Below are 24632 nucleotides of genomic sequence, written 5' to 3' on the forward strand. Positions count from 1 at the left end.
ATTATTTAATAATATATTATTATTTTATTTTAAAAAAATTAATTTATATATTACTAAATGAATTGTGAATCCATGTGAGAGATATACCTGTTTTGCAACAAAGTCTTCCGGTTCTGCAACAATTAGGATATGAATGTTGGTCGCCACCAAGAACAGGTCTCTTAAGATCGACGTATTTGTCAGACTCTCCGAGATCATTATACCCATCTTAATTGTATATCCTCTCAAAGCTCTTACGTTCACCTTGTTCATTGCCACACAAATGTTCTGGTTCCTCTTCAATCCTTCCAGTGTTGCTGATGGCAAACAAGACTCTGTCCGCACTATAAATCATCATTTTCATCCATCGAAAGAAAAAAATAAAATTAATGTTTGCAATTGCAGACATCAACACATATATAAGTCTGTCGCTTGCATGATATGAATTTGTAAGTACAAATTACAATGGAGGTACATGAATATTTATTATTCTTCTGGGTTGACTTATTTCATTATAATTGAGTTATTGATAAATGGATCGTGCATAGTTAAATTTAGGGTAATACCGGATTTAATTCTATGTTCTATCTTGTTTTAATTAAGTTGTAATGCTTCTTCCCATGCACCGGTATCCTACAATAAATATGTGATTTATCTTGGATTACTAAATGGCTAAATGTTTTGGGATGGTCAGCACTATTTGAGTATTTGTTAATCTCATAAAAAAATTTATTCATATCGAGTTAGCCTACTGTGATTTATTGGTCGAGGGTGTTACACATTCTCTATGATGACAATAGAAATGGATCCTTTCATATGTAATTTAACATGATTATGTCATGTGAGAGGATCTTAACCATTAATAATTAAATCAACAGTGATGATTGTGTAATTCTCTATCTTTATATTTTTTTATCTCCTCCCTTATCACCATTAATTCACCCATGTATGGTTATGATTGCCCCACATGACATGGTCATGTTAATTAGCACATGAGAGGATTCACTCCCGATGACAATAGTACATTTGTACTACATGTTTCAATTTAACAAACCCAAGACTTATAAATGTTACTCCATGGCGACATTTAGGGAGTGTTTGGTAAGAGAGTTTTTTTTTTGGGTGTTTAGAAAAGTTGAGATAGGTTTTTTAATTGACCATGTTTGGTTGGAGGTTTTAAAAATTTGCTCATTATTTCAGATTTGCATAGCAATCTCAATTTATGTGTGTAAAATTGAAAAAATTTGTCATTTCAGAATACCTCGTTACCCATAAAACCAAAAAGTAAAAATAAAATAATGGACACAAATATTCCTTCTCAAAAAATATGTCAAAAGAAAGCTGCAGCGTACTTCTCCTGTTCGAATCGGAGTTTGAAACCAAACTTCTCCTCAGGAAGATAGATGGGGCGATTCAGGTGAGATCCAATTTAAATCCAACTTTCTATTCACTCGTGGGATCTGGGCGGTCCGGGAGGGACCACCGCGGCTCCTCTCTTCTCGAGAATTTGAGTTTTCTTTGTATTTAGTCAAGGGTTAATTTGGTAATTTTATCCCATTTTTCTATCAATATTTTATCTTCAACCAAACATAGACTCAAAATTTTTAACCCAATTTTCCTTGTAATATTTCGGCCTACCAAATAACTTTTTTTTTAACTTTTCTACCAAACTTACTTTTGCACCATATTATTAATAATTGTATTTTCTTGGTAAAAAAAAAAATTTCTTCTCTACCAAGCGTCCTCTTAAGCGAAAGAAGGGCCACAACAATTTTTTATTTTTATCTATCACATATAGCAATTATAATAGTAAAAAATGAAACTAATTTTTATATTGTTCTGAGAGCGGAAATCCATCAATAAGAGAGAAAATCATTTTCTACACTTAAAAAAAAAAATAGCGAAATATTCCAATTCAGCTTAACTCATCTAAAATAAAAAAAATAAATTTGTTTTTGGTGTATATTGTAAAGCATCAATTTAACCCAAAAGCTTAAGCTATTGGGTAAGGTTATATTAATAATTTTTATATTTCTCTAACACGTTCCTCGTACCAAAGCATACTGAGCTTGAAGGATAGAAAATTCACAAGTATATTTACTTGTGCTAAAAACCTCTAAAAGATTTAATTAATTATTAATTAAATAAAAGACGGTGAGGATCGAACTCGTGACCACTTGACACAAAAGCTCTAATACCATATAAAATCAATTTAACCCAAAAATTTAAGTAATTGGATCAGACTACATTACTGATTTTTATATTTCTTTCACACATAAAAATTAAATTGAGCCTAAAAGAAGTGCAATACTCCTTTAATAAACACGTAAACTAGTTTTACTCTCCTTGCTCATATATATGTGTGCGCGTACACACGCATATATATATATATATATATATATATATATATATATATATATATATATATTTATATATAGGCTTAACATTTCTGCAGCAGCCGTAGATAATGTTATCTACAGCTGACACAGAAAAATGGGCCCCACGACTTTTGAAAAAAAAAAAAACTCAAGATCCGTTGCCGTATCCTAGGATCCAGACGCGGATCCTTGCTTGTTGTAGGTACAGCAGCTGCAGAAACCATTTTGCCTTTATATATATATATATGAGGTAGGATCATTTGACACCGGTGTCAAATTTGAAGTTTGACACCTCATCTGAGAACCGTTAGATCAAAAAAGATCAATGGTGTCACATGCTTGCAAATCAGAGTCGTTGATCTTTTTCGATCTAACGGCTCTCAGATGAGGTGTCAAAATTAAAATTTGACACCGGTGTCAAAGGATCCTACCTATATATATATATATATATATATATATATATATATATATATATATATATAAAAGAGCAATTTTTAAATTAACATCCCATTATCAACATTTTCAAGTTCTTTTAATAAAATAATTATGCTCTTTATTCAAAAATAAGTTATTTCATTCTGAAAATGTTATTCAATGAAAGTTTTAAAAAACAAATACTGCTTTAGGTTAGACACTGAACCATAATTTTCCCATTTAATCAAGAGAAATAATACTCTCATGCCACATGAGATACTCCTATTTTCCTACACAAATTCGTTTTCCGTGCCAATTAATTTTTCTTTTCTTTTTTAATATAAAATATGAGACCCACATTTAACTTCTCTTTACTTTTTTTCTCTCCTACAATCCTACAACATAAGAAAAGTTAAACCCTTTAATCAATCAATATCACGGAAAAGCGTTCTCTTAACAGTAAGTAGCTCTTGGAAACAAAAGAATATCTATGCTTTCATTCAATCACGGATTCACTTTAAAATGAATACAAATCAGCAAAAATGGTGGGAAGGATAACATGCAGTGTCCCGGACTAACATCCATATGAAGGCTATGCAACTAAAATTACAGTATATATGCAATATGCATTACTGCAAGAGGCCCGGGGTTTTCCATTGGTCAAAATGCTGCTAAATCTTATTTCCTTCACTATAAAAAGAACTGAATCAAAACAATACAAAAAAAACAAAAAATGTATTGGATATAAAATTGGCTAACAATGAAAACCAAACTAAGCACTGTTATCCTTTTTAGTTAAAGTTTCACCCATCATCTGCATTCTGGCTAGGGGGACTACCAGCAAGCCAACCCCATACACCTGAACCTTGCCTATGTTTTGCATTTAAGACAGCCTGCTCAGATGCAGCTTTTTGCCGCTGGAGGAGTTCAAGTTCCTTCTGTAGTGTCCCAATTGTTTGGAGCTTCTGTCCTAATTCAGCAACCTCCACCTGTGATCCCAAATACTCTCTTCAGTAAGAAAATTCAAAAAATTTAGTCCATAAGAAAAAGGAGACAAACGCCAAACTTTTAGGCGGCCTCCACAGACAAACTAGACTAAAGAGGGAACTTCCTAGAATGATTTCTATGAGATTCTCTCAGGTAAACATGCTTCACTAGGTCATCCCGACACCAAACTGATCATAGAGTAACACTATTTTTGTGTGATTGGGAGTTAAAAAATCAAGCACTTTATGCAAAGAATGGAAAATTTTGAAATTTAAATTCTTGATCACATGGACGACTTGTTACTCCATGGATAGTTTAGTACATGGATGACATGGCGCACCGTGTTTCCACAATAACTTTTCTTCACTCAGCTACATTTAGGAAATAAAAACTACATCGGTGATGGAACATGGATCACTTCATTCCAATGACTATACCAGATAATTATCCAACTAGGCAAGTAGTTACCTGCAGCCTGCAGGTGAGTGGGGACTCAATTCACTCCAAGCAACCAACTATAATTTCAAAACCATTCCTCACCCTCAACCCTGGCCTGAAAAGGCAAGAGGGGGAGCATTCCATTTTTAATTTAGGTGACTAAGTTTTGTGATTTCATCATGGCTTTTTCTCTAACAATACATCATATTCAGAGTTGGACCCACCGGTGAGATCAGGGCATGCATTTTAGACATTGTGCGCTTTCACTTGTCAATGTCATAATAATAAATGTTCAAAAACAATTTCTCATGATGACCCAGAGAGGAAGGCTGTCAGAAGCAAAAATGCTTACCTCAAGTTTGAAACACCTCGACTGCTCAGCAGCAAGCTGACCACGTACTGATTGGAGCTCCTGCATTATCAGTGCGATAAAAATGAGGACATCTTGATACCATTTAGAACAATGAATAATATTCAAATTTTGTTTACAGATCTCATTCTGCTTCTATTTATTACTAATATATTAATAGAAACACTTTATTTTTATCATATAACCCCCCCCCCCCCTTTTTTCTCTCCCCCCAAAAAAAAATGAAAAGAAATGAATGTATGGGAATTTTTCACAAGTAACTAGTCCTTGTTGGCACTAAATTTAAAAAAGGAAGTGGCCATGTCATGGTGAAATTATTTGATTTTAACAGCATCAGTTACCAATACTACCTACCCATGCACTATGTTCAATATGTGCCCATAACATAATAGCCCGTTTCAACTGTTTCCAAAATGAAATAGGAACTTCCAATATTAAAGTAGTTACCTTGCAAAGGTCAGAGTTACGATTTTCAGCTTCTCCCAGCTCTTGCTTTAGTTGAAGAGTACGCAACTTCTCCTTGCTGAGTGATAATTCCAATTCATCTTTCTCAGCTTTCAGGACTGTTAAAAGATCACCTTTCAATTTCTGTAAGATAGCCGAAAATCAAAATGTGAAAGTGGCACAAGAATTATAATGAAATGCACCAAATGCAGAATGTGATCTATGCCTATAATTTTCAGACAGAATTTGCATTTTTGAGGAGTGAAATAAGTATCCACTATCTACAAATTAATGTATAGTGTATCCGTTTGGTTTGGAGTTTCTTATGAGCTTCCAAACGATTTTTCATTATTATTTTTGCTTTGTCTTAAGAACAGCAATAAGTAAAATATCACTAACTGGCCCAATAACATAAGTCAGACGTGCTACTCTATGTTTGTCAAAGTTAAAAAAGGACATGCTTTGCAATAATACATACTGTTGAACCAACATTGTCCACACCAAGTTCCCTAATTTTCCCTTGATGGCCTGCTTCAAATTCAGACTCCACATCTCGGGTAGCATTTGTGGTATTGTGCACAGCAGCAACACTGTCTGGTATGGGATTTTCAATTATTTTTGATTGCAAGGTTGATTTGTGGCTTGGTTTAAGGACATAGACCTGAATGCAGGAAACTATATCAGGCGAGGGGAACAATAAAACAAAAGCAAAAGAAAACAGAAAAGGCGCAATCACCTCATTGTTGTAACGTCCATTGTATCCTCCAAATGATACAAGTACGTCTTCACCATCATATGAGCTTACAACCAAACTCAAGCCCTGCAATGGGAAACATTTTAATAACTTGAGCAGATGGCACTAGAAAATTATGTGAAAGGTCTGGGTATCTTATCTGATAACAGCATGGAGTTAACAACGGTCAGAACTCCAGTTAGACTTTAGAGCACATGCAACCAGTAAAATTTACATTTAATAAAAGGGAGAACTCCAAAAACAGTAACTCTATATAAAAATTATTAACCACCAAGGGACAATAACCACTCAAGTGGTTATTTAAGCCAATATATTATACATAATAGCCACATCAAGTGGTTATTTTTCCATCATTGTTAATATTTTTAATAAGAGTTTGTTATTTGAAATTTCCCCATGACAAAAGTTCCATAAAAAATTACAATTACCTCACTAGCAACAGGAACACGCCCTTGAACAGAAGTTACCCGCGACCAAGTCAGTGTAGACATATTCAACACAACAGTCTCCGAGACCCCTGCAGAATAGCATGGAATGTAACTTCTGAGACGCAGGGAGACCAAAGAATTGGGGGGGGGGAGGCAATGATGTGCGTCTAGCATATGATGTTTTCTAACTTGAAAGAAGCAAGGAATTAATCATAAATGAGTGAAAATAGTCATTAAATGCAAGAAATATTGATTATTCCTTCTCAATCATGTTCTCACTCAAGTTATATGTTTAAATAGCAGGAAACACCGCAAAAAGGAGCAAAAACGGAGAAACCAAATTTCCCGCTGGCGCACGACGCTCGGAGGTTGGCGCACGGAGCTTCAAACTGGCGCACGAGGCTCGGTACCTGGCGCACGGGGCGCCTTAGCGACGATTTGCTTCTGTTTCGGCCGCGCATGGAGCGCGGGAGGTGGCGCACGACGCTCCAAACTGGCGCCCAGCGCGCGGGAGTTGGCGCACGGCGCGCGGGACTGGTGCACGGCACTCCAGAGTTGGCGCCCGGGGCGCGGTTGACAGATTCAGCTTCTGTTTCTCCCAAGTTTGGGGCGCCAGGCTCGGCGCCCCGTGCGTGGGCGATATATTTTTAAGTGCGAATCAGCTAAAATAAGGCCCAATGGGAGTGCAAGTGAAAAGAGGTTTTCCCAAAACCTAATAAAAGGATCAGAAACAAAGGGAGAAGCACTTTTTGACAACGAAGAAGAGAAAGACAACAAGGAGAGTGGGAATTCCTTAGAGCTTCTCGGAGATTCAAGGATTCGATCGATCAAGACGGAAGATCTTCATCTTCCCTTTCTCTTCTAGGTTTTAAATGCTACTTTATTTTATTGTTATTTTGTCAGACATGAACATGTCTGGCTAGTTCTATCATTGTGGTAAGGGTCACAACCCTTGATGTGAACACCTTGTACCTTGGTTGAATTTTATGTTTATCTATTTTAATTGCATTTATCTTTTCTTGTTCTTCATTCTATAATTCTATTGGAACTGATCAATCTAGTAGGATTGCGAGGGTTAGGGTTTACAATAGGGATGTTGGAATTCTAATTCCTGACAAAGAATAAGATAACTGTTCATGTACGCACTAGGGATAGGCTATATGAACCGCGAACGTTAAAGATTCATTGATTTTAAGGGTTAACTCGAAAAGGGATTTCTAGGGGATTAGGATTCTAATAGAGTTGACAAGGTTAAGATCACTAAGGGATTAGGGCTTAACTAATCATATAAAAGATGATGAATTGTTCGATCAATTGAATAGGTAAATGTAAACGTAATCCAAGTTGCAAGGTGGGGATCGGAAAGGTGTTTGTTTCTCTTACCGCAATATTTTCTCAAATATTTTCCCAATCCTTAATCTTTTGTTCTTGCATTCTGAAAACACTTTTGGAATCATTTACATTTTTACTTTAATTATTTTAGTTTGTTTCATGAACTACAATCATTCTCAACCTATTTTGATTAATCCAACAAGAGAGGAATAGTTATAACAACTTAGGTGCCTCAATCCTCGTGGAGACGATACTCTACTCACTCTTTATTACTTGGTACGATCGGTGCACTTGCCGATTATACGCATCAAGTTTTTGGCGCCGATGCCGGAGATTGACTACGCCAAGTTATTTATAACTTTTGATTTTCTTGCTTGGATCTTTGTGTTACTAATCTGTTTGCTTTAGTTTATGCGTGGTACAGTTGATCTTGCAACTTTGATTTACGATCCAGAGATAGAAAGGACTGCAAAGAGGATAAGACAACATACCAAGCAGAAGAGGCAAGCAGAGGCTTCTACTTCACATTCTGAAGCAGAAAATTCTACTCCACACTTTGAAGTAGAAACGGAGATGGCAGAAGAAAATCCACCAGCAGCTGAGCTGATGGAATCAGTTTTGGCTCTTCAATTCACAAGGCCAAACTCGAGTATTGTCAAACCACCGATTGCTGCTAATAATTATGACATCCAGCCAGCACTCATCACCTTGGTGGAGAAAACTCAGTTTGGTGGAGAGGACTATGAAGATCCTCATGACTTCATAGACAGATTTTTAAGGATCTGTGATACAACTAAACACAACGGAGTGTCAGACGATGCGATCAGACTCCGATTGTTCCCGTTTGCATTGACCGGGAGAGCTCTCAAATGGTTGGATCGACAAGCTCCCAACAGCATCAGAACATGGGAGGATTTGGCGGCTAAATTTTTTGCTGAACACTTTTCCATGGAAAAGTACAATAAGTTGGTGAATGAAATCACCAATTTTACCCAACAACCAGGAGAGACTTTATGTGCAGCCTGGACTCGATACCAGGAGTTGATCAGAAAGTGTCCACAATATGACTTGCCAGATACAAAGAAGGTCAGAGTCTTCTATAATGGGATGACGCCAGAATGCAGAATGATTGTCAATGGTGCAGCTGGTGGCACCATAGGAAAGAAGACAGCAGATGAGACCTTAGAGCTGCTGGATTTAATGGCAAGGAATGAGAATGCGTCTATGGCAGCAGCATTCCCATCTGTTCAGCCCAAGAAAGGAATTTTACAATTGGGGAATAATGATGCATCACTAGCTGAGCACAAAGTGATTTCCCAGCAATTGGCCAATTTGAATGCCAAGCTGGACAAGATGCAGCTCTCAACATCCAAGGTTGATATATTTAACTGTGAGTATTGCAAGGAGCCGCATGACACTAATGAGTGCCCTACACTTAATAAAGCTGAACTATTCCAGGTCAATGGAATTTGGTATGATCCACGGCCTCCCCAGAATACTCAAGGTTACCCAAGAAATCAGAATGGCGGTCAAGGGAATAACTTTCGAAGGAGGAACCAAGGGAGTGGCTTGGATTATAAATCCAACAACTATCTGCAACCTCCTCCTCTGCCACAAAAAGAGCCATCTGAGTTAGAGAAAGCAATGATACAACTGTCCAAGACAACTAATGATCACATTAATGAGACAAGAGCCTACCTCAAGAACCAGGATGCTTCCATCCGGAACTTGGAGAGTCAGATAGGCCAGTTGTCTAGGCAGTTGGCTGAAAGAACTCAAGGGCAGTTTCCTGGAGATACTATTGTGAATCCTAAGGAAGACTGCAAATCTATTGTAACCAGGAGTGGAATTGTGATCACTCCTCAAGACAAGCAAAAAGGGGTTCAGAAAGCGAAGGTTGATGAACCAGTGATCGAGCCAGAACAAGAAAAGGAGGTAGACACGCTTGCAACTGAGAAAGAAGAACCTGCAAGGCAGGACAAAGGGGGGGAAAAAGAGAAAGTTGTTGAAGCTCTGAAGCAACCAATGGATTTCTCTCGTTTTGAGAAACCTCCTTATCCTATGAAGCTGAAGCAACAAGCACAGAAGCAACAATATGCCAGGTTTTTAAATATGTTTAAAAAGTTGCAAGTAAATATTCCTTTTGCTGAAGCTTTAGCTAACATGCCTAATTATGCTAAATTTATGAAAGATTTATTGTCTAGAAAGCATAAGTTGCAGGAATGTGAGACAGTAGCACTCACTGAGGAGTGCAGTGCCATTATACAGAAGAAGTTTCCACCAAAGCTTCGCGATCCTGGGAGTTTCAATATCCCGATTGCGATAGGCAACACCAATGTTGGCCGAGCACTATGCGATCTTGGAGCAAGCATCAATCTGATGCCATTGTCAATTTGCAAATCATTGGGAATTTCTGAATTGAAGCCCACTATGGTCTCTCTACAGCTTGCTGACCGTTCTTTGAGGAGACCTAATGGAATCATAGAAGATGTTCTTGTTAAAGTTGACAAGTTCATCTTCCCTGCTGATTTTATTGTGCTAGACATGGAGGAAGAAAGTGAAATACCCCTTCTATTAGGCAGACCATTCTTAGCCACAGCTCGGGCCATGATTGATGTCGAGCAAGGGAAGCTCGAGCTGAGGATGAACGATGAGAAAATCACCATCAATGTTTTTGATGCTATGAAAAACTCAATTGATCAGAATGATTGCTTCAGACTTGAAGTGTGTGAAGAAGAGCTTGAAGAAGAAGATCTTGATGATCAAGAGCTTAGAGAAGAGTTACAATCTCAGGATGAAGCCACTCCAACAGAAGAGCGAGATGTTGTGTTTGAAGTGCTAGAAAAGAACGAAAATGACTCAGTTCATTTGGCACCTAAAACAGAATTGAAGGAGTTACCGGAGACTTTGAAATACGCTTTCTTGGGAGATGAAGAGCAGTACCCTGTCATCATAAATAAAGCTTTGTCTACAGATAAAGAGGATAAGTTGCTAGAGGTGCTCAAAAGGCACAAGAAAGCCATTGGGTGGTCTTTGTCTGACTTGAAGGGCATCAACCCTTCTTTTTGTACTCACAAGATTCTCATGGAAGATAATGTCAAACCAGTGAGACAGCCTCAGAGGAGACTAAACCCCACCATGAAGGAAGTAGTCCGCAAGGAAGTGATGAAGCTCATGGATGCTGGGATGATTTACCCAATTTCTGACACTGCATGGGTGAGTCCAGTACAGACGGTTCCAAAGAAAGGAGGAGTAACTGTTGTGAAAAATGAGCAGAATGAGTTAATCCCCACCAGAACCATTACTGGGTGGAGGATGTGTGTAGACTACAGGAGACTGAACGATGCTACAAGGAAGGATCATTTTCCTCTTCCTTTCATTGACCAAATGCTAGAGAGGTTAGCCGGGCATGATTTTTATTGCTTCTTAGATGGTTATTCCGGCTACAATCAAATTCCAGTGGCACCAGAGGATCAAGAGAAAACTGCTTTCACATGCCCGTTCGGAGTTTTTGCTTACAGAAGAATGCCATTCGGCCTCTGCAATGCACCTGCAACATTTCAAAGGTGTATGCTTTCTATCTTCTCTGATATGGTAGAAAAATGTTTAGAGGTATTTATGGATGATTTCTCTGTTTTTGGTTCTTGCTTTGATTCATGCTTAGTTAACTTAGCTAAGGTTCTGAAAAGATGTCAAGAAACTAGTTTGGTTTTAAATTGGGAAAAGTGTCACTTTATGGTGCGCGATGGTATAGTGTTAGGCCATAAAATTTCTTCAAGAGGCATTGAGGTTGATAAGGCTAAGTTGATGTTGATTGAAAAACTTCCCCCTCCCGTTAATGCTAATGGTGTGCGAAGTTTCTTAGGCCATGCAGGTTTTTATCGGAGATTCATCAAGGATTTTTCAAAGATTGCCAAGCCTCTTAGCCAGTTGCTGATGAAGGAAAATGAGTTCCTTTTTGACGAAGCTTGCCTCAATGCATTCAATGTGTTGAAGGAAAAGCTTACCACGGCGCCTGTTTTGACGGCACCAGATTGGAGTCTTCCTTTTGAACTTATGTGTGATGCGAGCGCATACGCAATGGGTGCAGTATTGGGTCAGCGTAAGAACAAGTTGTTGCATGTTATTTACTATGCTAGCAAGGTCTTTAATGAGGCACAGTACAACTATGCCACTACTGAAAAAGAGATGCTAGCAGTAGTTTATGCTTTAGATAAATTTAGATCTTATTTGATAGGTTCTAAAGTTATTGTATTTACTGACCATGCTGCTCTTAAGTATTTGATGACCAAGCAGGATGCAAAGCCGCGGTTGCTACGATGGATGCTCTTGTTTCAAGAGTTTGATTTGGAAATCAAAGACAAAGCGGGAGTGGAGAATAAAGTGGCAGATCACTTGTCTAGGATTCAAGATAAGAACTTACAAGAAGGACCTGAAATTGAGGTCAATGAATCTTTTCCTGATGAGCAAGTGATGGCAGTACTTATGCATCCATGGTTTGCAAACTTTGCAAATTACAAAGCTGCTGGTTCAATGCCTGAAGGTCTAACGTGGCAGCAGAAGAAGAAATTCCTTCATGATACAAGGAGGTACCACTGGGATAACCCTTTTCTCTATTTTCAATGTGCTGATGGTGTTATTCGCAGGTGTGTAGCTGAATTCGAGATGTCGGATATTTTGTGGCATTGTCATGCATCTGACTATGGAGGACACTTTGGAGGCAACAGAACTGCACAGAAGGTGTTGCAAAGTGGGTATTATTGGCCCACAATTTTCAAGGATGCACGAGACTTTGTAGAGCGATGTGATAAGTGCCAGAGGACGGGAAACATATCCCGCAAAGATGAGATGCCCCTCAACTGCATACTGGAGGTAGAATTATTTGATGTTTGGGGGATTGATTTTATGGGACCATTCCCTACATCATATTCCAACCAATACATCCTGGTGGCTGTGGACTATGTGTCCAAGTGGGTAGAAGCGGTTGCTTTGCCCACAAATGATGCCAAAGTCGTGGTCAATTTCCTGCGGAAGAACATTTTCACCCGCTTTGGAGTTCCTCGTGCGATCATCAGTGATGGTGGTACACACTTCTGCAATAGACAGTTTGAGAGCTTGCTTACAAAGTATGGTGTCACTCACAAAGTAGCTACACCATACCATCCTCAGACCAGCGGACAAGTTGAAATCTCCAATAGAGAGTTGAAGAGGATTCTAGAGAAAACAGTGGGCAACTCAAGAAAGGACTGGGCTAAGAAACTGGATGATGCACTCTGGGCATACAGGACAGCATTCAAAACACCAATAGGTATGTCACCATTCCAACTGGTGTATGGTAAGTCTTGTCATCTTCCTGTAGAATTAGAGCATAGAGCTTTGTGGGCTATTAAATTTTTAAATTTTGAACCATCAAAAGCTAATAATAAGAGACTGCTACAATTAAATGAGTTAGATGAGTTCAGGTTAGCAGATTATGAGAATGCCAGGATCTACAAAGAAAAGACAAAGAAATGGCATGACAAGAAAATTCAGCCAAAAGAATTTGAGCAGGGACAGCAGGTATTGTTATACAACTCTCGACTGCGGTTGTTTCCAGGTAAACTTATGTCTCGTTGGTCCGGTCCTTTTGTTGTTAAAAAGGTATTTCCCTATGGTACAGTTGAGATTTCCCCTCTCAACATTGAAAGACCTTTTAAGGTCAATGGGTGTCGATTGAAGATCTATCATGGCGGAGACATATATAGGGACACAATTTCTGTTCCTTTACTTTCTCCAGAGACTTAAAGAGTCTGTGTCAGGCTCGTGACGTTAAACAAGCGCTAGTTGGGAGGCAACCCAATAGTTTTGAGTCATTTTATTATTTCATTCTGTTAAGCTTTTTTTTAATTTAGTTCAGTTTTGATCCATTTAGGCATAAGGATTTATGCAAAAATTGGTGAAAAATCAGTAACAGGTGTACCAAATCGCCGGCGCTCCGAGCGCCGAGTACGGCGTCAGTAGCGCCCAGTTGGCAAATAACCGGCGCGCCTCCTAGCGCCTAGTACGGCGTCCGGCCCTCCGGCGCCAAGTTTACGGCGCCTCAAGTTGGCGCCTAGTGCGCTATCTGGCGCCCAAGGCGCGCGGTTCTGTTTCGACGGCCCTGTGCGCCACACCGGGCCAAATCTCCGGCGCTCCGCACGCCCAGTACGGCGCCGGTAGCGCCCGTTTGGCACCTAGTGCGCTATATCAGGCGCCCAAGGCGCTTTAACAACCCGTCGGTTCTGTTTCGACGGCGCCCCGTGCGCCACACCTGGCGCTGAGGGCACTGAGGCGTTGAATTTTTGAAAAAAAAAAAAAAAATAGAAAATTTTAAAATACAAAAAAATAAACCCCCCCACTTCCCCTTAACCGTTGCCCACTCTTCATCTCCCACATTCTCTCACCTTTTCATTCCACTTCATCTCTCATTCTATATCTCTTTTACTTTTGCTTTACACACATTACATTATCTCTTGAGGAGTCCACACACTAAGTTTCAAAGAAGGGAACCACTCTCATACTCTTCTCTCTTTCAGAATCTCTCTTTCTTTCCTCAATGGCTGGAGACAAGGTAAAGGTTCCATCTTTCTTTGTTTTATATGTACATGTTTGAGATGTTTGTGGGTGGAGGGGTAAGGATTGAACAAAAGAGGGGATGAGGAGGTTCAAAAGAACACTAGCTCGCGCGATCTGCACGCATGGAGGCGCACATCGCGCCTGACGTTTCCGGATCTGCAGGCGGCGCGACCGGCGCATACGGAGGCGCACATCGCGCTCGAGAGGATATCGCAGATCTCCAGCCGGCGCCTCCAGCGCTGCCATTGGCGCTCGGCGCGCCTGCTGGTGTTCCCGGAATGGCAGCCGGCGCGGACAGCGCGGACTTAGGCGCCCCGAGCGCCTGCTGGGTTTCTGGGCGATGTTTTCGGCGCCTCGTGCGTAACATGTGGCGCACCTCGCGCCCTCCAGGTGGTTGCTTTGGTGTTCTTTAGACCTGTTGAGCTGTATTATCCGGTGTTTCTTATCTGATATTGTTGAGTCCATTGCATGTAGACCTATTTGAAGTAATTTGGATGAGCTCTGTTCTGTTTCTGTGATTATTGATTAAATACACTGAAATAGTCTTACATGATTCCATATTATTGAACTGCTCTTTGCTTTGAACTTAAATCTGAGAATTGTGGTTAAGGAAGTTTCTGAGGTTGTTGCCATTATGAACTGTCCTAACCTTTGTTTTGCAATATATTGGGTGTACTTTTCTGAGTTTCAGGGAAAGAAGGTTGCCACAAAGAACACTCAGAGTGGCCAACGGAAGAACACAGCTACATCTGGTAGCAAGCGGTCTAGGCAGGATGGCTTTGATGCTACTAGGTTTCTTTCACTGGAATGCCAGTAGCGATTTGAGAACTGGTACGGGCCTAAGAAGATCATTCCAGAAAGGACAATTGATCTAGACAGCTTTCCTGAGGATTCTCCTATAATACAGGTCATTGGGAGGCGTCATTGGAAAAAACTTGTTACTTTTGCTGAGCCCAGTTCGAGTGCCATTCTGAAAGAATTCTTAGCCAATATTAATCGGGCAGACGTGGACAAGAATAGGATCAGCTGGGTGAGGGGAAAGGAAATATCTTTTGAGCCTGAAGAAATCGAAGAGTTCCTGGAAACATCTTTTCAACCTACCGATGACTGTAGGTTTATAGATCTCTTTGACAGGATGCAGCCCACTGACGTTAAAAATGTTTATCTGGAGGAAATGCCTGAGTTGGCTGACACTATAAGGCGTGGGATTACATGTTTGTATGCTACATGGAAGCCGAAAGGTTGCCTAGCTCTTGTTCCAGAGAAACTAAAAACAAACGAGCTGACAGGTGAGGCAGCTTTTTGGCACAATTTTAATAATGCTAAAGTGATCCCTTCTACAAACGTGAGTGATGTAAATGTGGAAAGAGTTATTTTGCTTTATGTGCTGATGAGGGAGGACCCCTTTGACATTGGTAGAGTGCTATCTGATCGGATCCTCAAAGTCATTCAAGATGGCAACAGCAAGAATCGGATTGCACACTCATCACTGATTATGCATCTGTGTGTTAAGGCTGGAGTTGTCATTCTGCCTGAGGAACCCCTAGATGTCCTAGTAGAAAAGACTATGACACTTAAGAACTACGCAGATCTAGTCAAGGAAGCTGAGATTGAGCAGATTGTCCGAGCTTCTAAGTTAACTTCTGAAGAATTAGCTGCTCGAAGCCCCCGCAGAGCACCACGTGCTTCATCAGAGGAGCCACGTCCAGAGACACCCATCCGTGCACGGGCATCCTCTTCTTCCACATTCTGAATTCCACGGCATGACCTCGTCTACGAGGATTCTCCCAGTTATTTACAGATGCAGTCTCAGTTGGACCGTTTGGTCATTCAGAGCGACAGACAAACTATGCAGGGAGATTACCATACTCATATGTTTGAGGACATTTGCAGGCGCATGTCCATTGACTACACTGCCTATCAGCCACAGTATCCACCAGTCCCACCGTCATATCATCCCCCTGCATCACCTCCACCACCAGCGGACCAACACGACACCATGGATGAGGAGTGACTATGGAGGACATCACCTACTTTCCTGCTTTGCTGTTTTTGTTATTTTATTTCTATTTTCATTTTTCGTTGTTTTTGTTTGACCATCTAGGTTTTGGTTCGGGTCATTCGAACCTCTTTGGTATTTTGGGTTGTAATTCTCCGGTACATTGGTCATGTTATTTCTGTTTGACATTTCACATGTGTGTTGTTTATACTTGCGCAGCAATATTTTCTCTGACTATTTTAGTTATTGCTGAGGACAGCAATATTCTAAATCTGGGAATTGGGGCCGCATACACGGCAATCGAGATATCACACACAGAAAAAGGTTCAGCAAATTCATAGCTACTTCAGGGGAGTCATTTTAACCTTTTCTAGTTATTTTCATTTTGATAGAAATTTTTTTTTTTAGTTTCATTTCCTGCTATGTGAAAGCACAGTCCTGATTTAGATGTGCTACTCAGTCAATTCCTTGGTTGAATATGAGGAAGCATTGCATGATATACAGGATTGTCATAACATTGCATAGAGCATGAATAGAGATTATGATTGCTCGTTTGTTTGATTTCTATGATAATGATGCTTAGAATGAAATTAAGAGGAGTCTAGTTTGATACCACAGCTTGTGAGGTTTGTGCCTATACAGTTGAATTTTTTTTTAGAGTGTCCTCACTGCAGTAGTACTCTAGAACTTGATCTAATTCTCTCCAATGCATGTGTTGGTTGAAGTGATAGAGGCATTTTATTCTATTAAGCTTATGGCCAAATAGCTACCTGAGAAATCATCCATTGTTAGCCATGTTGAGCCTGAGACCAATTTTTTTTTAATTACCTTATTAAACTGTTTAAACCACTTCCATCAAAACTTACCTTAATTGAGATTGAAATGTCAATAATCAAAAAGTTAGAAGTGATTGAGGTAAGCTCCACTAGAAGTTAAGCAGTTGAAAAGGAAAAGAGAAGAATAGTTCTCATGTAAGATTGAAGAGGAAAGAAAAATAAATTGCAAAAATTGAAAAGCAATGATGAAGAGAAATGTGAGAAAGAGGATGAATCATGAATTCAAGTAAATAGTGGAGCTGAAACATAAGTTGAGATATGATTGAGTCTTAATGACAATGGTGTTTCAATCTCAATGATTATTCAGCTACTTCCCAAATGATTCTACCTTTAAAGCCAAGCCAAGTTATGACCTTGAGAAGCCCTTTTGATCAGTCATGCATGTGTTGGTGTTCCTCATCTTCAGGAACTTGAGAATAAGATCAAGCTTATGGCAGTGCAACAGCTTTGATGGAATGAGTGATGACAAATATCCCCAAACACTGAGTGATGAGTGAATATTATGTCTTGTGAGGGGTAATCAAGTTAGACTCTGATGTTTGAATGTAGTTGATGAGCATCATCTTAAGTTTGACGTGGGAATCATTCATGCTTAGTATAGTGATCTTTATGATTGTCTGTGCAATGTTGTGCTTGATTGATTGAACCTTGCTTCCCATGCTTAAATTCTGTTTATTGCTGAGGACAGCAACATCTAAATCTGGGAATTGTTTGATGTGCGTCTAGCATATGATGTTTTCTAACTTGAAAGAAGCAAGGAATTAATCATAAATGAGTGAAAATAGTCATTAAATGCAAGAAATATTGATTATTCCTTCTCAATCATGTTCTCACTCAAGTTATATGTTTAAATAGCAGGAAACACCGCAAAAAGGAGCAAAAACGGAGAAACCAAATTTCCCGCTGGCGCACGACGCTCGGAGGTTGGCGCACGGAGCTTCAAACTGGCGCACGGGGCTCGGTACCTGGCGCACGGGGCGCCTTAGCGACGATTTGCTTCTGTTTCGGCCGCGCACGGAGCGCGGGAGGTGGCGCACGACGCTCCAAACTGGCGCCCAGCGCGCGGGAGTTGGCGCACGGCGCGCGGGACTGGCGCACGGCACTCCAGAGTTGGCGCCCGGGGTGCCGTTGACAGATTCAGCTTCTGTTTCTCCCAAGTTTGGGGCGCCAGGCTTGGCGCCCCGTGCGTGGGCGATATATTTTTAAGTGCGAATCAGCTAAAATAAGGCCCAATGGGAGTGCAAGTGAAAAGAGGTTTTCCCAAAACCTAATAAAAGGATCAGAAACAAAGGGAGAAGCACTTTTTGACAACGAAGAAGAGAAAGACAACAAGGAGAGTGGGAATTCCTTGGAGCTTCTCGGAGATTCAAGGATTCGATCGATCAAGAAGGAAGATCTTCATCTTCCCTTTCTCTTCTAGGTTTTAAATGCTACTTTATTTTATTGTTATTTTGTCAGACGTGAACATGTCTGGCTAGTTCTATCATTGTGGTAAGGGTCACAACCCTTGATGTGAACCCCTTGTACCTTGGTTGAATTTTATGTTTATCTATTTTAATTGCATTTATCTTTTCTTGTTCTTCATTCTATAATTCTATTGGCACTGATCAATCTAGTAGGATTGCGAGGGTTAGGGTTTACAATAGGGATGTTGGAATTCTAATTCCTGACAAAGAATAAGATAACTGTTCATGTACGCACTAGGGATAGGCTATATGAACCGCGAACGTTAAAGATTCATTGATTTTAAGGTTAACTCGAAAAGGGATTTCTAGGGGATTAGGATTCTAATAGAGTTGACAAGGTTAAGATCACTAAGGGATTAGGGCTTAACTAATCATATAAAAGATGATGAATTGTTCGATCAATTGAATAGGTAAATGTAAACGTAATCCAAGTTGCAAGGTGGGGATCGGAAAGGTGTTTGTTTCTCTTACCGCAATATTTTCTCAAATATTTTCCCAATCCTTAATCTTTTGTTCTTGCATTCTGAAAACACTTTTGGAATCATTTACATTTTTACTTTAATTATTTTAGTTTGTTTCATGAACTACAATCATTCTCAACCTATTTTGATTAATCCAACAAGAGAGGAATAGTTATAACAACTTAGGTGCCTCAATCCTCGTGGAGACGATACTCTACTCACTCTTTATTACTTGGTACGATCGGTGCACTTGCCGATTATACGCATCAGGCAACCAAAAGTAAGTAATCTGTGTAGAATTACTCTCTAGTCTCTATAATGCATTCTGATTGAGCCTTCAGAATGCCTTTTGGGGAGCAAGTTGGAAGGGAAGTTTGGATAAAAGGCTAATATTTACCATATTGCATTTTTGGTGTAATTCAACTTACATTAGTGTAAGAATAATAAGTCTTACACGTAATCCCAGTTGCTGATCTACTTGCATCCAACAGTTGTAATTTATTGAGTTACATCCATTAATCAATTACTAAATTACAACAATAACGAGTGTAAGAGTTGTTATTCCTACACTGATGTAAGTTGATCTTATCCTTTAAATTTACTCATAAATTTTCATTATACATTATCTTAATAATTTTCCGAGTAACTTCATTTAATCTAACCAAATGAAACTCACATCTACAAAATTACATTTTAGTGAACATTCTCAAACATAAAATAAAAGCAAACTACATTCTCCTCAAAAGTAATGCTATGCCAATTACCTAAATAATGAAGGACTATTCTAGTGCATTTCATTGTTGGCTTCAATGATTTCTATGTGCTTTGATTTATTTTGATTGTATTTGGTTCTCCCAAGCTTTAAGTTTACAGCCGATTTTTTTTTAATGAACTTCTTTAACACACATTGGTGTGTTGTGCATGTATGTGTGTATCTTCCAACATATGCCAAACCAATTAACTTCGGGCAATCAATGGAATGCCAAGTATCAACTTCATTATTGCTCTATACTGAACCAATAAGAAGCTTGGACCATGCCTCACAGCAAGAATATGCAAAAAATACATGCTTTTTACAGCAGAGAATTAAACCAATCATGTGTGTGCGTGCGTTCCATACGCCAAGCCAATTAATTTTGCAGCTCCACCAGCTGAAAATTAGTTTCTTAGATTTAGTTTTACCTCAAAGAGAATAGATGTGTCTGCTCCAAGAATTCAAATAAATAAATAAATATTTCTCCATGAATCAAGCAATATTAATATTTTGTACAGGAAAAATTCATTCCCCAAAATTAAATATATTGAATTAAAGTGACCAGGTGGCGAAAAGCATACCACTCTTATTGTCACCCCCACCGACAATGAACCAATTCTCCCCTACTGTCATACCAGCATGTCCAGCACGTGGGGTTGGTATTTCACCCAGTTGTGTTGGGCGAGACCATTCCATCTGTATTGGTCACATAGATGATTAGATGAAGATGATTTTTCTGGTCCACAGCCTAATAGAAGAGGCAATGGTCTTACAGTTTGCAAATCGAGAACGTGTAAATCATTATAACAAATTGCATGAGAACCCCCACCAAAGATAAGTAAGTATCGCTCCACATGCACAGCAGCAGCATGATCAGACCTTGGAGAAGGAGGTACCCCACTGCAGTTGAGACTTCTTTAGTATCAAACCTTAACAAGTTTTCTTTTTCATTCTTTTCTCTCTTTATAGGAATAAGAAAATCAGGATATAGCATATTCACCACTAATGAAAATGAGTAATATAATATACCATGAATCAAAACCAGATTTTGGCAAAAGCAAAGAAAATGGCTGCAAAACATAGTCAAACTTCAATTTGTTCTTGTTTCTTTTTCTCTTAAATCATTAACATTCCCCCAGCATATTAATCAAAACGTCCATATACCCCTCTCCCTCACCCCACCCCAAAAAAAAAGTGTAAAATAAGAAACCAGCGAGATAGTAAGGTTGCTTCATGAAACTTCTTACACAGCATCAATTTCATCCCATGTCATGGTTTCCAAGTCTAGAATATGCAGATCATTCAACAGAGTTCTCTTAGCATCTTGTCCTCCAAAAATTACTAAGCTTGTCCCAACTAAGGTAACTGATTGGCCTCCACGTGATACCTAAAAAGAACACATGAAAAAGTGGAACTTATTAGTACATTACTGTTTTTCCTTAAAAAAAAATGCAATATTGTATCATATTTTCAAAAGTCATTAAATTTGTCAACAGTTGTTAGGATGATAAGATTCTAAGAATTTTGGTTAATAAGCATAAAAGGAAGAATAATAGATACGTACCGGGGGTTTCCCATAAGTCTTTAGAGTTGACCAAGTTTCCTTTTGCAGGTCAAACACTTTCACTGTCATAATATTAATTAATATTTAATAACATTAAAATGGAAGCTTAATTGTAATTACAATAGAAAAGAAGATAAACAACAAAAAGCAATACAGAAGTAGGGAAAAAGCCACTAAACGAGGGGAAAACACCATGGTAATGGACATAGATTGAATCGATGTAACAAACTGCTACAAGTTTTTATTGTTCAATTAAAAAATCATGTGAAGGACAAAAAAAAAACAATTACTAACAAAATTTGTCACATAAATGCTCTACTTAAGTATGTACACAAAAACTTTATCACTCCCAACAATCTTGATTGCTTTTCTTCTTCAAGGTGAAGAGAGTAATAGAATCTTGCTTTTTAGTTTTATACTGGAGTAACGAGTAAAACATCAAATTTCTTAAAACTTATCCGCTGAAATTCATCTAAATGGCACAGTTTCCCATTTATAGATGTTTTAAGTTTTGCATGCAAACCCCCGATAGAATGATAAGACATAATAACATTATTGTTGTATACCTTGGATACTTTCGCCAGGATCTTTTGTATGCCCAGCAATTGACAGGAGTTTATTTTCCCATGGAATCTAGTGACAAAGTTTCAATCATCAAATCCCAAATAATCTAGAATTAGAACTGGCAAATAACAAAAAAACACATTGAATATAGCAGATAAGATTATATGGGGTTTTTCAAATGAGAAAGAAATTTTTTCAATACAAACCAGAGAATGGCCAGCACAAGGGGATAACGTTACTGAGGATGACGAGTCAGTAGGCTCAACTACAACCTTAGCATCAATCTTCAACCAAGTCCAAGTTCTCAAATCTAGAACCTGTATTTGTTTCAATGTAATTCAAAGTGAATAGTCAACTCAAAAGGGAGATGAAGAAAAGTTTAGCTGTAAAAGCACAAGATAAGTCATCACTTAAACCAAGATTTGTGGTTTCTATCAACCTCACAAGATATATTACTACTTAGCCAAAATGAATAGCTTCACACAACAAAGATATAGAACAATATGCTTACATGAAGATCATTAAGGTATCGACCATTGTGGTTTCCACCATATATGTACATTTTATCTAGCACGACCGCAGCTCCATGCTGAAGGTACAAAGACACATTAACTCAGAAAAAGAGTAAATTAATAGACCAAAAGTGAAAAACTAGAGAAGAAGAATGAATTTTTCATTTTTATATTTTGCATGAGCCAATACCTCATATCTGGCTTTTGGAGATGGACCAGATACTGGAGGTGCAATCCATTGATCATAAACCCCAATAGAACCAAAGCCTTCAGTGACAACATCTTTATCCTGGGTTCCAACTTGACTTCCGTTTTCAGTTGAAATAGTCTTTATCTCTGGATAAGAGTTCCCATTCTCGATTGCTGGTTCAACTTTGGAATTGTGCTGTAAAACCAGCAAGACAGAATGGAAGGAGGAGAAATTACAATGCTGAAAGTAAAGTGGAGAAAAACATGATTTCCTCATTGTACTTCTCTTCATGTAACTTTATAGTGACATGTCTCTTACATTAATTTAAATCTAAAAGATCAAATCCTAAATGCCATATCAATAAATCAGGAAATGATTTACAACAAAATCAGTAAACTGAATCTCAGTTGCACAAGAATTGGTTGCATTCCTAGTGGGTGAAAGGTTGTAAGAACACAGTGGGACATACATATACAAGATGTCAAATTCTTATCTTTGAAAAAACAGATTTCTTGCTTATTTAATCAAGAATAAGACCATATTCTGATCTTTTAGTAATTCTATTCTAAAGGTATTCTGAATGAAAACGATAGATGGATATAACAAGTATAGGCCATAGCAAGTCATCAGCAAAAGTAAAGATGAAACCTATGTATACCATCCGGACAAAATGCCATAGAGAGAAAAGGACTCAGCATTATACATAACCTTAATAATACTCACATTCATTTGCACATCAATAACAGGGTCTACAATGGAGTTAGATGCTCTAGAATACCAACCAGGATCTTCTTCCTACACAACAAAGGAAAATAAGAACTAAAGTAATCAGCTAACATTCTGCATTATACCAATGAAGAATGGTGAAATAAAATTATTAGCCTGACCTCCAATATTTTCACAAACAGACGCATGGCTTCGGTGGAAGACATGTTTCCAAGCTGGTTCCAGCTGCATCAACAACTACTTCTTTGTAATGATATTCTCAACAAAATGAAAGCAGTGATGCAAGAATGCAAGTTGCAAGAATAATATTAAATAAACCAGATAAAAATCAGTGCAGTAAAATAAACAAAATATTTGCATAATATAAATGGCATGGAGAAGCATGGTAAAATCAAAATTACATACAAAAACAGAGTAAAGGGATCAGGGAGACCGTATAAAAAATAGCATAGAGAAAGCAGAGGCAGGAAGAATGTTTAAAGCACACAAACCTGGCCCATTTGCTATGCTCCACAATCTTCCATGAACTGGGTTCTGGGATGTTACAACGTCCTATGCTAGCCTGACATAACAAATTAAGCATTAAATTTGTATACAATCCTCTAGGATAAATCCCTAATTCAACTCCAAACATATATCAGCATATCAGACAAAATAACAAAACCCCATTTGATAGGAGGAAGCTAGATCGGTAGGTAGGATCATTAGCAAATCAACATTTAACTCCTTAGTATTTAAAATGGGACTAAAGTTGATTTGTGAGCATTTCATCAGAATCTAGGCTCATCTAATTTTACAACTATTGCTTAGAAGACCATTAAGTCCTATAAATTATTTAAAACTCTTGTTCCCATCACGCAATCCAAAAACCAGATCTACCAAACAATTACATCCCCATAGCAATTGCAAGCCCACTTAATTGATCACAAAACAAAACAAGCTTGAAATAACAAAAATTAAAAACCGCAATTCCACATTCATATGCATTGGAATTATAGCAAATGGAGATAGGTGGGAGCAGGCAATGCGCGCCAAATCCAAGGGATCCAAAATGCAGAAATGAAAAAGATGATGAGAAATGGTACCTGTTGATACAAGCTATAGAGAAGAAGAGCGGTGGATTTCGGAAACTTTGAGGTGAGGGATTTGGTCGGAGAAGTGGATCCGTCGAATCCAACGTATGAGGCTGCGGCGTAGAAGCGCTCTGGGTATTGCAGACCAGAGCTTAATCTCGCCATCGCCATCGCTATCTCTCTCTCTCTCTCTCTCTCTCTCTCTTGCTTGGACTTCACTCTTCACTTCAGATCACACCAATTCAATTTAATCAAACTCTCGTACAGTTACACCAACATATACGATAATGGTTCTTGAGGAGTTGAGGTTGAGGTTTTATAATTTACAACAAAATTGGGATTACAACACAAACAATGTTTTATTACATG

The 24632-nt window shown here is 38.7% G+C and overlaps 1 protein-coding gene across 4 annotated transcripts; it reads right to left on the reverse strand.

The window, feature by feature from the left end:
- Positions 1–3270: 3270 nt before the first annotated feature.
- Positions 3271–24632, reverse strand: LOC133284889 (acyl-CoA-binding domain-containing protein 4). Of its 4 annotated transcripts, XM_061482019.1 has the most exons (19): positions 24276–24632; positions 23682–23752; positions 23352–23415; positions 23188–23259; positions 22465–22659; positions 22274–22351; positions 21969–22079; positions 21765–21831; positions 21199–21260; positions 20882–21021; positions 20408–20534; positions 20216–20330; positions 6193–6281; positions 5747–5830; positions 5489–5671; positions 5406–5408; positions 5014–5154; positions 4549–4608; positions 3271–3760 (listed from the first exon to the last, which is right to left on the reverse strand). In XM_061482019.1, the coding sequence occupies exons 1-19, from the start codon at positions 24432–24434 to the stop codon at positions 3575–3577; spliced, it is 2007 nt and encodes a 668-aa protein (XP_061338003.1). In that variant the 5' UTR covers positions 24435–24632; the 3' UTR covers positions 3271–3574. The 4 variants fall into 4 exon arrangements, 3 of the variants coding, with proteins under 3 accessions (XP_061338003.1, XP_061338004.1, XP_061338002.1); XM_061482020.1 differs by lacking the exon at positions 5406–5408 and having other exon boundaries at positions 5014–5144; positions 5512–5671; XM_061482018.1 differs by lacking the exon at positions 5406–5408.

Source organism: Gastrolobium bilobum, unplaced genomic scaffold (assembly GCF_033153095.1).
Source record: "Gastrolobium bilobum isolate Gb01-03AN ecotype WA unplaced genomic scaffold, APGP_CSIRO_Gbil_v1 utg15403, whole genome shotgun sequence".
NCBI classification, from domain to species: domain Eukaryota; kingdom Viridiplantae; phylum Streptophyta; class Magnoliopsida; order Fabales; family Fabaceae; genus Gastrolobium; species Gastrolobium bilobum.